Here is a 15,191-nt window from a genome sequence, read left to right as displayed (position 1 = left end):
CAATAATCATAATTCATACAGTAAAATATAATCATAATTCATACAGTAAACTATAAGAGCAGAGAAAATGTATGGTTCGAGTGGCTGATATTTGCAGTAATTTAGAATGCGCAAAGTTTTTCTCCGTAGAGCATTTGGATGTATACAGGAAAAACAAAGAACCTGTGGGGAAGATTCAGACAAATTTTAGTTTCTAAGAAACTCAACCCTCGTGCAAGATTTCCCCTGAAATTCTCATGAATTACACCATTTCATAGTAATTCTGTGTGATTCTAAAGTCTTTGATACTTTAGTCCAAATAGCCACATCGGAAAATTGCAAGAGTCGGATCCTATAACATCCACCACCAATCCTTCGTTCCAAAAGGAGGCCAGTCCCCAGAATTAGCACATGCACCCAATGAAAAAGAGCGGAGTGAATCAGTAAACATAAACCATGGACAAGATACGCATACACCAGATGACAAAGGGATATTGTGCTACCAAACACACGTTCGTACATCTCCTAGTTCTGGCCAATCCCCAAAATGAGCACATGCACACCAGCCGAAACAACTTTGTTATCATAGTCTAAAGTCACCACCAGCACATATATATACACACAACTGAGGCATGTCCCCTTCCCAGACTAGGCCGGCAAGCTGCTAGAAATAGGATGCAGCAACCCCTCAGTTTGTCACAGGATCATGTAGTTCCCGTTTCTCTTGTAAATTATGAATTGAGATTCAAGGCCCTCCAATATCGCCAAGACCGATTCTCTCTTGGATCCCTTGAAGTGCTTGGCAACATCCTCCAGTGATACCTGAAACAATGCCACTCGTCAGCACAGGAATGACGAGGATTTCGGATGCAGTTCCTGACGCTTAAGTCAGAGTGAATCACTGAAATGTTGGCCTCCACGCTCACGGGTCCACATATCTGTGACCAAGTCACTCAACATCAGAGGATCCCCGCACATGGATTTCCAATCAAGCTTGGGAAAAAAATGCTTTAGTACATTACCCCATTGCAGCTCGCAACCAGAGCTAGCACAGATTCTTCAGTGGCAGCCGCTGTGCCAGTTGACTTTGCCCCATGCTCGTCTATCCTTTGCAGTTTTGTTGCTGGCTCCTCAGCAGAAACAGTTTGGCCTCTCTTTGCTGAAGGGTTTGCATCACTGGCCTCTGCCACTGGGACACCATCTCCCATATCATTTCTGCTAGCTTCACTTGCATGGGAGGAAGATATTGGGGACTCTGCTATTCTACTAGGAACCCCATCAGCAGTACCGTTACCAAAGACTTGCTCTGACAATCCACACCCCTCAATAGTCAGGAATGTCTTGATCATGTCGTAAGTTACCTGTGATTGTTATATAGCATTTTTCCCAAGTAAATTAGATATTCATGCTGCTTTGGATGAACATACAACAAAATGTGCGCCAATGCCTGATGAGAGTGGCTATTATTTTTTTCAGAAGCAATATTAATACTATGTTTAATCACAAATAGAAATGGAATGATTATGTGCTGAGGGAGAATTACATTCTCTGGGAGCTCCTCTTTGATTGGCTTCAGCTTCTCACGTGATCCAACCTTTGAGATTGCAAGACGGATCGCGGTGGCTATATCAGGTGTCAGCCCTACCTCCCTGCAAAACCTACTCCAGTCCATCTCACATCCTTCTCGAGCAGCATCAAGTATGTACGCAATAACCGTTTGCTCTTTTATTGGCACTGCTCTGCGGAAATACTAGAATACACAATCATACCAATCTGTGAACTTGAGTATCATGTCAGTGGAAAACGAAAACTGTAGTAACTCACAGCAATTTTCAGGAATGAGTACTCCTGCTTATGCCACAATTCCCAAGCAGTCAGCTTTGCATCACCCAAGATCCCAGGAAGATTGTTTTGTAAAGGTTTTGGTATACCAGCAATATTTTCTACAGCTGGATTTGTTGTTGGTAGTGGTAATGGTGAATTATCCAACGGGAGGTTTAACTCCTTCGACAATTGCGCGATATTTTGGATGAAAATGTTACTGAAACGTGAGATAAAATGCTGCATACAAAAGGTCAAAAGAATGGTCAGAATATTGTCTTTTTTAAAATTGGATGAACTGCAGAGATGCATACTACTCGGATTAACAAAAGATAGTTTGCTAAGTAACCTTTTCAAAGTAATACCTGGTTGACACCATCGATATTAGCAAGTCTAGCTCCAGTAGAAGGTCTCATCTTTGCAAAGTTTCTTATCGTCTGATCACCACATATAGCATACCTGTAACAAGCGGGATTAAAGAAATTCAGTTCACTAACTTTTCCAAATTCTAGCATAAAATAGCTAAAGAACCTGTATCCATAAACTCGTTACGGTAGTTCAAATTTTTACTCACGGAGCAGTGCCAATATCTTGAGCAAGCTTCATCCTAACATTCAGGAGCATTTGATAGAGTTTTGATTCATCCTGCAAGAAATTTAAATCAAGCACAAAAGAACAAAAACTGAAATTCCCAGGTGGGTGACTGCGTGGGGATTAATAAATAGTATTTTGATGAACCTACCTCAGAAATTTTTTCAGATTCTAATGTTGGTACAGGATTTAAACCACCACCTTCTTTATGATGTGAACTACCATGCTCCTCTAGTTCAATCATCTCTGCAGTCAGCTGAAATACCAGTGGTGTTCCATCCATTTTATCAGCAGTAGAGAGAAACTTGACCCCTTTTGGACTGACACTGAATATATAGACGCTGAGTTAGGGGTGGTTGTCCTTAAGCATTTCTGGAAAGTTTACTTCAAGACTAAGCTTAGCAAAGGACTGCAGAAAGGGAATAGATATAATGACTACAAAATCCATAAGGAAACAGCAACACAGCACCTGACAAATCTAAATGTATCACGAACAGTCTCCTTCAAATAATCTGTGCATAGATAAAAGAAGAAAATAAATAAATTATAGCACAATTTAAGGATGGCAAAAGCATTTCATTGTCCTAAAACCTAATGCAGATAGCTTGGCGTAGCCACATATCAAGTAAAAAATAAACAAAAAAACTCGAGAAGGAGGAGAGATGCTCCCCTGATTTTGTTCTTAAGAAAGTTTGTGCCAGCCTTCAAACCTAGACTAGTAACAAGGGTTTCATCAAAGCCCTGGACTTCAAAGGTCTAACCAGTGTAACTACGGAGAAGTTGGCATATATCAAGTAACAGTATTTCATTTTGAAGAATAAACCAGGTTTACATTCAAACAAACTTTAAGGTGTGAAGCCAGTATCTGTGATGTTCATGAATGTGCTTACTGTTTAGGTTGGTAGAAAGATGTTAACCATGAAAACGAACGATGTTAGCCTTGAAAACAGAGTGTACTTTCTAAGCTTTACAGGTTTCAAGACCTGAAAACGATAATCAACGAAGTTTGCGCTCAACAGGTGAAAATGTACATGAGAACGGATTGCCTTAAAAATATAATTCAGTGTATTTATTATGGCCATATCTGCTGTGAATATCTTCTACAGCAAAAGAAAAAAAAAAGTGCATACATAATATGCCATTTGCCTGCATACAAAATCAAATCTTTTTGTAATACTTTCTTCTTTGGTCAGGGAAAAGACAGCAACAGAATTGGCTGTGCACAGGCAGAATCAACAATTTTAGAAATGTGTTGCTTCACACAACTTACAAGAATAGTAGAATGAAATAGAGAGGTCAACATTAGTATTTAGTACCGTGTGCTATAAGGAGACCACCAAGTGCTTTCCACCAGTTTGACGAATAATCTTTACCACGTCCATGCATTTGTAGTTTATCATAATTGTTGTCAACAATCTTCTTGGCCTACAAAATGAAAAAATATTTGGTATTTCCCATCTACCCAGAAAAAGCAATTTAGTAACCAAGACTAAATTCTGAGAAAAAATTACTGTTCAATCCATAGTCACATAAGACGGGGTCTAAGGCATCAACCCTCCACCCAGAAACATTGACACCGACCCAGGTGTGCGGGGTCATTTTCGACCCCACAGTGTAAAAACCTCTCGCAAGTAGCATACCCCGTTCCTCGACCCCGTCAACCCAGGAACTTTGTGAGCTGTCACTATGGTTCAATCATTTTGATCTTCTAAAGTAAAAATATCGTGGAGACTTCAAAAGCTTACGGTATGCCATGACTTCAGTAAACGTAACGTAACAGTGCATTCCGTCACATATGGTCATTCCCAGTGATAAAATTATCAACACATACATGATATCAAATGAACTACAGGCAGCTAATGTATGTCACCATTGTAGAAAACTGAAACAAAAAGGATAAAGATTTACTCGTGATCCACGAAGAACATCAATAGGTAAATTGAGGCCCCAGCGTCCTCCACAAGATTTGATGCAGGACAGCAACAGAAAGGCTTCTTTTGACAAATCCCTCTCGTTTTTCACTGCTGTGCAATTATCACAATTGCCTGCAGATCAAGATATGTGCCATTAATCAATGTCACTACAAGACAATTCCAGCAGTCGAGGTAAGGTTGCATGATACCGCATAACCTAGTAAATTAAGCTATAGGATAAGAATAGACAAGAAATAAATGTTATAAAATAAAAAGAACATACCACAGTCACTGTTGCATTCTTCACCAAAATATTGCAATAAGAACCTTCTACGGCATGTAGCAAGGAGGCAATATTTTTGTGCTGCCATGAAGGAATCCATGATTGCTTTTCTCTGGGTTCCCTGTTTAATGAAATAAAACATTAAGAAAACAAGTAGGCACACAGCAGAAGCACTAGGCTGCATGGATGGAGTGAGAAAACATCCAGCATGCAAAAAAATGACCTACATTTTTTGCCTCAGAACAATAGAAATCAGCTTTTGTAAAATCACTTCTTTGGTAATATAGCCAGCAGACTGAAGGCAGTCCATCTCTTCCACAACGCCCACTTTCCTGGTAGTAGGACTCTAGGCTCTTTGGACATCCATAGTGTATTACACATCTAACATCAGGCTTATCAATACCCATTCCAAAAGCTATAGTTGCCACCATCACAAGAACTTCATCCCTAATGAAGGATCTGCAGGAGCAACATAACCAATGATCAATCATAAATCTGCCACCATAATTTGTACAAAACTGAATGCATAAATCAAACAACTGACCATTCTTATCCCCCTTGACCTATGTATTTGTCTAAATGTTTTACTTTTCTAATTGTTGGCCTACAAAGATTCGACATGTTCAACAACTGAGTGTTGCAGAAATGCGTATGTTGCGATGGATTTGCGGTCACACAAGAATGGACCGAGTTCGGAACGATGATATACGTGATCGCCTACAGGTAGCACCAATTGAAGAAAAGCTTGTCCAACATCGGTTGAGGTGGTTTGGCCATGTCCAAAGGAGACCTCTAGAGGCACCGGTGCATTGTCGATTCCTAGGCCAAGCTAATAATATGAGGAGAGGTAGAGGAATACCGAAATTGACATGGGGGGAGGCAGATAAAAAGAGATTTGAAAGCTTGGGATATACCTAGAGATCTATGTTTGAATAGGAGTACTTTAAAAGCAGCTATTGAAGTGCCTGAACCGTGACTTGGGGATCTTGGTGGGTTTCAACTCTAGCCTACCCCAACTTGCTTGGGACTGAAAGGCTATGTTGTTGTTGTTGTTGTTGTTGTTTTACTTTTCTAATTCTAATTAATTGATTGCATGATCAATGTGAATTTAGAACAAAGACAATCTAGTAAATATTTTATAGAGAATGTTGAGACTAAACCAAATCATGGTACTTATAAACCACATGATATTCCATTTCTCATAATGACATGGTCAAGCATATCTAACAGTAACAGGTCAATAAAAATAGTTTCAACAAAATCATTTTTCAGAGAGGATACTGACAAATGGTTCAGAATATCGTTTGAGCATTGGACAAAACTCAAAACAATATAGTCAAGGATTTACATTGCTCAAGGAAAATGTATGTAGAAGAAAAACAACATAACGAACAGACACCCAAAATAGAGCAGACAGTGAATAGATGAAAAACCTATGGGATTCCTCTCTAGCTCTGCTGCCCATTTGACCGTGATAAATTCCAGCCCTGATTCCAGAAGTAACTAAAGCCTCATGAACCTGGGGAAAAGATTTTTTTTTATCTACACAAGTTGAAACAGTGGAAATCTATTATGTATTAAAAGCAGGTTACACAATGTCAATAAGGACGCCCAAATTCATCAGATTATTCCAGAAACCCACAGACAAAACTTCTAAAATCCCACTTCCAATTTTTTTAGACAGTGAACATACCCGAATGGAATCTAAAAGTGTCCCATTGACCAGAAAAACAATGGAAGAGCTTGTTACTCAAACAATCAAAAGCAAGTATTAACAAATTCACATTGCACGAATTTGATGTGCATCTATATAATAATCTGAAAAATGCACAGGTACTTTTAAGGAGCACAGAAAAAAAAACTGATGTTTGCATTCTCAAGCATTAGCAATTGCAAGTCTGAAATTATATAACTATGGTTCACAAACCTGTTCTGTGTCCCGGATGGTCGTACAATATATTATTGTTGACTCACCCGCAGCACTCTTCTTTGAAACATTTTTCACAAGTTCACTTATAAAGGACATAGATCGGTTGCATGTTTTCACACCATAGAAAAGGTTAGAACGATCAAATGAGCCAACCACCACATGAGGACTGCGTAGAACCAAGGAAGTAGAAATATCTTGGCGTACCCTGCAAAATTATTATGAAAGAAGAGGATGAGCGTGTAACATTGAACCAGTTTTGAAAACCAGTTCCCCACCCCACCCCAAAAAAAACACCACCACCACCACCACTGTAACACCCCCGGTGTTACGTACCTATTTAACAATAGTTTAAGGCTTAATAAAACCTAATAAATAAGTTTTCTATGCTTGGTGATAAATTCTTGCATGAAATGATACGATACATGTTTGGTTAAATCACCTTTGTGAATATAGTCAACACGTGTGATGTCAACCAACTTTGTTTTTGCACTTAAACATCTCTAAATGAGTCTGCGAACAAAAGTTGCATAGGATTTATGTTGGAAAAATATGGAGAAAACGCTTAAAAATGTCAAAACCCCTAATTGGTGTTAATTGCTTGATAGCTTGTTGAAGGCTGAATAAAAAAATAATTTATTAATAAACTCTGAAATATGTCCGTGTGAAAAACTTAGTACAAGTTATGAACTTTGTGGTGGAGTGCTTGTTGGCGCTTAGTTTGCATGTTTGATAGATTAGTTAAGGCTCCAAAGTTTGAATCAAATTCAATTTCAGAAGAACTTAGAAAAATTTCCAAGTCTCTGGAATCAGCCTGACAAACCAAAGTTTGAGCATGTTTATCTCCTAATCTGTTGCGTTAAAGACAGTGGTCCCTTAAGCAAAGTTTGAGTTTGCTTCGAGTTGAAGATATTTTATACAGGATGTGGGGCCCGTAGCTTGACCAAACGCGCTGCATGTTGCTTCCAAGAGAGCCACGTGGCCACTGCCGTCGCCCATGCCCTGCTCTGGCCATGTGCACGCACAGCGGCTGGCGTCCTCGTCGCGCTGTGTCTCTGCGCCCGCCCATGCCGCGCTGCCCTGCGCTCGCGCTCAAGTGGAGGCCAAGCCCCTCGCGCGCCTCACTTCCCTCTGCCTCCCTCGCTCTGCTCTCCCTCTCGCTTGCTCTGTGTCTCGGCGCAATGTCGCCATGGCCGGTCGAGAGCTCCTGCTAGCTGCTGCGCCGCGTTCCACCGTCACCAACTCCACCTCTGGCCCCTATTCTGCCTCGCACACACTCGCTGAGACCGCCAAGGCCTGGAGCCGCCTTGCCGTAGCCGTTGTAGCGCCGCTGCCGCCGTACAGTCGCCCGCCGCGCCCACCGCACGCATGGTCGGGCCACCACCGGCTGCGCCCGGCAGAGCTAGCACCGCTACCGCCTTCCCCTGCCCGCGCCGCCCCTCCCACGCTCCTTCCCTGGGTCCTCGCCGTCCGCCACGCCCCGCGGCTGGACCGCCTCAGGCCACCTCCAGCGAGGCCGTGGACAGCCCCAGGAATCTGCGGGGCCCGCGCACCCCTCCGTCTGGTCCATCGCTGCCGCCTAGCCCTCCATGGCCGGAAATCAGCCCTGCTGCGGCCCTCCTCTGCTCAGTGAGGACGAGGGAGAAGAAGAGAAGGACCTCGTGCATAAATAGAAGCTTTTCCAGGGTTCCCAATGTAAATCTCGTGACTTATATGAATAGTGCTGCATAGTGTGTAATGTATTGCGGGTTGGTTTGATAAAACTACAGGGACCTCAGTACAAAGTGTTTGTCTTATATGGTTTTCCTTTTTCTTTTTAGTATAAATCAGTTGAAACTTTGAAAATTCATAGTAAATTGTAGAAAAATCCTAAAAATGCCAAACCAGTTTTGTTACACTCCACATGACTAGATCTATGCACTAGATATATAAAATCACATGTTTTAGTATAAAATTATTGCTGTAATTTCAGATCTATGTTTTCCTTGGTAAATTAATAGAGGATGTTTGGTTAGTGCAAATGCAGTGAAATTTTTATGGTAAACTAGTCTGGATGTGTGTGTGCTCTAGTAAAAATTTCATGTCCAATGGATGTTTATTTACTGAGTTATTGATTTATCATGTGTCACATGCTTTTATCACCATTAAATCTTAATTAACTGTTAGTAAATAATCTGCTTATCCAGAAATTATGAAATTTATGCAGTAGCTTTGTTTAGTTAAGATGTGTCTCCCATAAAATTTTCATCTCCAAAATAGATGTTTGGTGCGCCACCTTTTTATTCCTTGGTTATAATTATTAAAGCTTTTATATATGTTAAGTGTTTAGATTAGGGTTAATATACGTTTGTCTCTACAGCAAATTAGAGGGCAATAATTACAACTGTGTTCTCTGCAGCAACAATGTTGAGGAAACTGCTCACCACCTATTTTTCAGTTGCCCCTTCAGCCAGGAATGTTGGCAGCACTTGGGAATCCAATGGAACCTTCAGAGTGAATTCTTTCAAATGATGATACAATCAAAACAGCAGCACCAAAATCCTTTCTTCATGGAGACCTTCATCATTGCTGCCTAGCATATTTGGAAGCAGAGAAACAACTTCATATTCGATAGAGGCCGGCCTTCTTTCTCTTCTTGGAAAAAACTCTTATGTGAAGAGGCCAAACTTCAGGCTTTTAGAATGAGAGAAGATAAACGTGTAGCTTTTCTCCTCTGTTTACATCTCCTCTCTTAGGCCTCCCTAGTTTTTGGCATGCGGTTCCCTTCCCGCCGTGGCTACCTCAGCCCCCCGGCTGGTTGGTTTGTTGTTATTTCTCTATCTTTTGTACAGGTTTCAGTTTTTATTTAATATATTCCTACAGTGGGGGCTTCCCCTGCTGTATTTCCCATTCAAAAAATATATGTTTGTCTATACTACTTGTTTTACATGATGTATAGGCAAAGTGTGTTTAGTAAGTAGAAGTGTGCTTGGCATGTTATGATGAACTTTCACTTGTATGTTTTAAAATGCAAATAGTTGTTTTGCTCACTTGTGTGATAATAGTAACTCGCAAGTAAGTCGTTGTGGAGAGGATGAGAGTCGAACCTCCAACGTTTAGTTACCCTTCACCGTGATGACGTGTTGCTTGTCTTGTATTGTTTGTAAATGTCTTGTTACACTTGTTTGACTTAAGCATGCATTTGCATCTATGCATATCATTTAGGTGCGTTGGTGGTTGATGGATGAATTGATGGCCTATGGAGTTGAACCAGAAGCCGGTGTAATGTGACCACGTCCAGAAGATGGAGATGGTTGGATCACGTCCCGAAGATGGAGCCGACTAACATAGTATAATGATGGTTTACCCAGGCAAGCCCCGGTGCATAACCCCTATTTTTATAGCACTTATTATTATGTTGTTCGTGCATTAAGTTACAGGAGTTGATTGAAACCCACCCGCATAAATATTCTATCCTATGAGTCCTACTAGTAAGATAGGGATCGTGTAGTATGCTATGCTATCGGGCTTACGGTAGAAGTTGAGTGATGGACGGTCACTCACGAGAAATAGGTGATGGTTATACTATTACTATTGTCACATGGTTTTGGATATGGACAATAATTGGAGACCGGGTAGGAAGAGGAAAAATGGATTTTCTGAATGGTTGGTAGGTGCAACAGGGCGCGGCTCTGGGTGCACGTTTCCCGTCTATGTCGATTAAGGACCGCGTACACATAACAGGGGCCTGAGTTACAGTTGATCGTGAAGCTAAGTACTTTCCTACGACTCAGGATCCCTAAAAAGTTTATTGGAGTGTTACACTGACCATTCGAGGAGTTGTTAGGAGGCAGGGGATGTCCATGGTAAAACTTATGAGGGGGAAACCCGTCGCCGGTTCGCGGGACGGGCCTCATAGGGTGGGTTCCCCGGATGGTCGGGTCGCTTTCAGACCTGGGTCGTACGAGAGGAAAGGTAGCCTTGTACTTGCTCCTTCGAGAAGTACAGGCATGTGTTTGGGATTGCCCAGCTAGATGTACATCGATTGCAATCGCCGCCCTCCTCGGGTGGATACCACTTGTCGCACTACTGCTATCGTAGTTAATACAACTGAAACATGAAGGTGATGATGAGGGTACTGTGGATCATGAGAAATATTCTGATTGCTTACCACATGCTTGAAAGTAGTTCAGGTGCTTACCTAGAATGGTTAAGGAATGTACTTGATGTGATTGCTAAAACTTTGAATATAAGGATGCACTGTTAGTAATCCTTCTTTGCAAAAACAACCAAACAGCTATCAAATAGCCCCCTGCATATCCTTGAGAGTTGGGAGGCTACTCCCACCTAGTCGGGTAAGTCTTGCGGAGTACATTGTGTAATCAGGGTTTTATTCCCCCTGTTGCAGGTAACAGGTGGATACTGGAGCTAACCGTTGTTGTGTGTGGATATCTCCTGGTGGGCTCAGCGAGGAAATCCTTCCGCTGCGATCGTAGTAGTTTTACTCTCATATAATTCTACTTCTGCTTTATTCAAAACTATTTACTTCCGCTGCTCTTGTATAAAATGGCCCTTCTTCCGTTGCATATATGAAACTTGTTTTAACTCTGATTTTACGTAATCTTGTGATGTATGAAATGGTTAATAAATGATGTAAGCTTTATTCACTTGTTTATGATCCTGATGAAAACATGGATTTTCGAGTTCTCCCATGAAGTGTACTCGACAGACTACCAGGTTTAACTTGGTCTCTTGTGAACTTAGTGTCAAATAGCTGACAAGTACACTCGGGATTAGGTTAAATTGGGCGGTTCTGCCACAACCACCACCCCAGAGAGCGAGAGAGAGCCCACTCGCGCTGACAATTTACACAATATACAGTTGCGATATTTGTATGTTTGTCTGGCTGGTTCAGCTGCTTTTAAAGACTATATGTGCTACTTTGACACCAGGGATACAACAGTATGATTTTGTCATCTCTTTGATGATATCTGGATACAGCTTTTTTTTAGTGAACCTAGCAAGAGCTCTGCCTCTCAATTAAAAAAAGAGAGTTTATGTACAGAAAGTGCCATCGGCACAAAAACCCCCAAAGGGCACACTAGAGTAAAGTAAAGCACACAGCACACATGTCCTGGGGGATAGATACAAGGTCTAAGTCAGGTTGTTGAAGACCTTAAAGCATAGGTCGATGTCCTCTTTGGTTTTGGAGGCTACATGCCAGGACATCCATCACCAAATTTTGGAAAATCCTTCTGTTTACAGTCAGACACCTAATAACCACTATGGGCATAATCTAATGCTCATTGTTATTATCTTTAGGGGATTTGAATGCTCTAAAGCTATTTATCTCACCCTGTCCATTTAAGGAACAAAACAAAGTGATAGTGTAAAATTCATACCTTTTTGTGGCAGTGGCAGTTAAAGCAACAAAGGGAACACCCACAAGAAGGTCGCGCAATGAATGCAGCTGCTTGTACTCCATCCTGCAAGAGAGTTTGAATTATGGAAATCAAGTTAAAAGAGGGAGAAATGCCGATTTTTCTCCGCTTCCAATCAATTCAATATCAAAGGATGGGGGATGAAAAATATAGAAAAAGCATGCACATAAAGGTGCAATAGCATCAGCCCAAAATCTGGATAAATAAGAACACACAATCCATCCCACCGTTACATATAACTACCACAAATACCTGTTCCACAAGTGAATACAGGATTTTCCAAATAGCATAAATATATTGTTTATGAAACTCAAATGACTAAGTACCCTGTACTTTTACAAGACGTGTTCAGTGTTCCATTTATCAAATCAAAAGAAAAAACAACCTGAAATCATGGCCCCATTCCGATATGCAATGAGCTTCATCGACAGCTAACAAGCAGATTCCAGCAGCCTGCAAGTTACTCCAAAACCTGGACAAAAATGGAAAAGAAAAGTAAGTCAACCTAGTAAAAACTGCATGTATTATTTGTTTTGTTTCTTTCAGAAGAACAGTAGGGGAGGGCCCTACTAAATATATCCATATTGCCAAGATCTACATGACGAACATATAATAAGATTTGATAAGGCCACAGCTTTATTGTATAAATATTGATCTACCCAGGACAGAACTCTCAAGTTTTATTGCAGCCAAGTGTGATGGATTGCAACTCGTATCAAAGGATTGAAGGTTGTAGGGTACGGGTGGTAGCGGTGGAAGATGAATGGACGCAGATGCAGGACCATATGCTTCAACAAGGGCGGAACCATGACAGCAACGTCGCCCAGAGACAACGCACAGGATGGATGGGTTTTGGGGAGTTTAATCATGCTTCCTTTATTCAATTAATTGCGTGGCATTACACAGCCATCTCCTAGAATCCTAGACCAACAAAACATACTAACAAACTTCAATATTAATGTGCAAGCCAGCTCAATCTCTAAACTAAATATTAAACTAACGTGATGAAGTTGGAGAGGATATTGGAGCCAGTTCAAGCGTGCTGCACTGCATCACAGTACAGCTGTCCCCACATAACAACAAACCAGAAGGTGAGCCAAGAAGCCTTTCCTTGAGCAAACACATATCTGTCGCTAGCATTACCTATAATCAATTTCATTGGAGGCATTTTATCAAGGATACACACATTCCTTTGGGAGACAGATATTTCAACAGCCCAAGATTCCAAGTTCCCTAGAAATAAATCCTGTTGGGTCCTCGTTGCAACTCTATTTATAGCTACATCTCGGTTACCTATGAAAATAATGTTGACACGCACAATAACTTGAAGCAATATACATATGCCTTCACTATTAACCAAGGTATCTACAACCTCTTCCACTAATCCTGCATACTCAGAAGGACAAGCTATTCAAGTTTGCAACAGCCTACTATGGTGTCACAAGAACATGTCCAGCACACCATGTGCTTTTATAACATCTAAAGTAATACCAAATATTATAGCGTTTCACCTTGAAGGAAGTGAAATGGCTTTCTCTGGTGTCATGTACAGCACATCAAACGCGCCCTTTTCCGCCTCATTGCTGACGGAGCTATTCATTTGGGTGCTGCCAAGGTACTCAGATTTCACACCTTTTTGTTTTAAACTCATAACCTGTTTTAAGGAAATGAAGTCCTCACCAAGTATTTTGGTAAAAGAAATTTAAAAACGTGAGTAAAGCACTAAGGATATATTGAACATTTCAACCCTACCTGGTCTTGCATCAGGGACAGAAGAGGGCTTACAACAACAGCTGTCTTCTTTGTAACCAGTGGGGGAATTTGATAGCTGCCAGAAGAGGAATTGCCATAATCGAACAGCAATTTTTGTATATAAAATGAAATAATAGAATCTTTCAGTCTTGTTCCTACCTATTGTCTGGATATACCAAAAGAGAACTACGGTCTGTTGAGGCTACTATAAAATATTTACTTAATATAAATGAGTTCGACAAAACGCATTTCCTTTTTTCTGAAGAAATGTGAGAGATCAGCAAATAATTTAAGGAGAATATATACACACACTTACAAAAAAAACAAATTAGCAAATAGGAGGCATTTCGCTTGAAATCCTGCTGCAAACCCACAGCTCTAGTGTCAACAAATAGATTTTTGTAGAAATTGATAAACAAAACAGCTCTAAAAGGTTTTGCAGATGACAACAATTATGAAACAGAGAAAAATGTGGTCAGGTCCTTTTGAGAAGATAATTTTGCCGGTTTCTGCACAATCCACTCTAATCATGATTTCCTAGGTGCAGTTAAACTCCAGCTGACCTGATGATTTCCTGGCAGAAAATGTTAAGATATGCACACTACAATGAAAACGACCTGGCCATTATAGCTTAATGGCTACATTTCTACCAACAAAATGTATTTACGAAACCATTGAAACCCATCAATCAATCAATCTCGAGCAATATCTCAACCATCCACAAAAAATAGATCCAGAAAGCGCCAGAGGTACAACTCATCGTCCAATAAATGCAGCATTGGAACTTAGATTGTACCATCGACAACACCCCACCCAAAATAAATAAATAAACAAGCGCCGCACAGCCATTTCGTCATAATAAAACACCAAAAAAAAAACAAGCGAGGGAGACCGACTCTACCAGATGGACTTGCCGCTGCCGGTGGCCATGACGGCGAGGCAATCCCGCCCATCCAGGACCTTCTGTATGATCTCCCTCTGGTACGGCCGGAACGTTGAGTACCCAAAATAGCCCTGCACATACAGAACGTGCGGGATTAGACCGCCGCCGCCGTTGGGATAGGATTCTAGCGCCGCGCGGCGTCGGGGCCCCACGGCGCCTAGGGTTTGGGGGTGGGGAGTTGGGGCAATGCGATGCTTGCCTTCAGCGCCGCCTCCATTCTGATTCTGGCAGGGGCCAGGGGGCTCCGCCGGAATGGGTGGACGGTAGCGGATTGGTTTTGCTCGCGTCGAGAGGAGGGGGCGAGCGGAGACGGAGTCGCCGAGTCGGGATGAAAGTGGGGTTTGGCCGTTTGGGGGGAAGGAATGGGGAGGGGAAACGGCGGCGTTTTGTCGATGTTCCCGCCAAATCATTCCTCCCGCACCCGCAGACCGCAGTCCCGCCGCTAGTGGCACCTAGTGGGCCGTGTGGGCCGTTAGTATTTCGGCCCTCACCAACGGAAAATAACTCATGATAAAATAATAAAGACAAAATAAGTTTTGACCAGAAAAGCCCATGCTCGATT

At 41.6% G+C, this 15,191-nt stretch overlaps 2 protein-coding genes across 2 annotated transcripts in view; one reads left to right on the top strand and one right to left on the bottom strand.

The window, feature by feature from the left end:
* Window positions 1-10,940, top strand: part of LOC136550596 (cysteine-rich receptor-like protein kinase 37) — a 39,108-nt gene extending 28,168 nt beyond the window's left edge. Inside the window, exon 6 of the mRNA XM_066542220.1 lies at window positions 10,902-10,940. Coding sequence (XP_066398317.1) covers window positions 10,902-10,925 — 24 coding nt within the window. The 3' untranslated portion in view covers window positions 10,926-10,940. The remainder of the gene's footprint in view (window positions 1-10,901) is intronic.
* LOC136550595 (uncharacterized) lies at window positions 548-14,962 on the bottom strand. The gene is made up of 20 exons (XM_066542210.1): window positions 14,829-14,962; window positions 14,588-14,700; window positions 13,687-13,762; window positions 13,446-13,588; window positions 12,320-12,406; window positions 11,896-11,979; window positions 6,515-6,722; window positions 6,021-6,106; window positions 4,815-5,046; window positions 4,588-4,708; window positions 4,300-4,436; window positions 3,708-3,816; window positions 2,861-2,903; window positions 2,543-2,717; window positions 2,375-2,445; window positions 2,166-2,259; window positions 1,804-2,040; window positions 1,523-1,729; window positions 1,002-1,340; window positions 548-801 (listed from the first exon to the last, which is right to left on the bottom strand). The coding sequence occupies exons 1-20, from the start codon at window positions 14,844-14,846 to the stop codon at window positions 676-678; spliced, it is 2,706 nt and encodes a 901-aa protein (XP_066398307.1). The 5' UTR covers window positions 14,847-14,962; the 3' UTR covers window positions 548-675.
* Between the last annotated feature and the right edge of the window lie 229 nt (window positions 14,963-15,191).

This window comes from Miscanthus floridulus, chromosome 4 (genome assembly GCF_019320115.1).
Source record: "Miscanthus floridulus cultivar M001 chromosome 4, ASM1932011v1, whole genome shotgun sequence".
Lineage (NCBI taxonomy): Eukaryota > Viridiplantae > Streptophyta > Magnoliopsida > Poales > Poaceae > Miscanthus > Miscanthus floridulus.
The sequence above is the reverse complement of the archived record's forward strand: the minus strand, read 5'-3'. Positions and strand labels throughout refer to the sequence as shown.

What these genes read in the sequence shown, in the direction of transcription:
- LOC136550595 (XM_066542210.1), bottom strand. An exon ending in GCTAGAGAGGAATCCCATAG is followed by an intron (nt 5,047 to 6,020) that starts GTTTTTCATCTA and finishes TTGCTCCTGCAG; the next exon opens with ATCCTTCATTAGGGATGAAG. An exon ending in TGGTCTCCTTATAGCACACG is followed by an intron (nt 2,904 to 3,707) that starts GTACTAAATACT and finishes ATCTATGCACAG; the next exon opens with ATTATTTGAAGGAGACTGTT.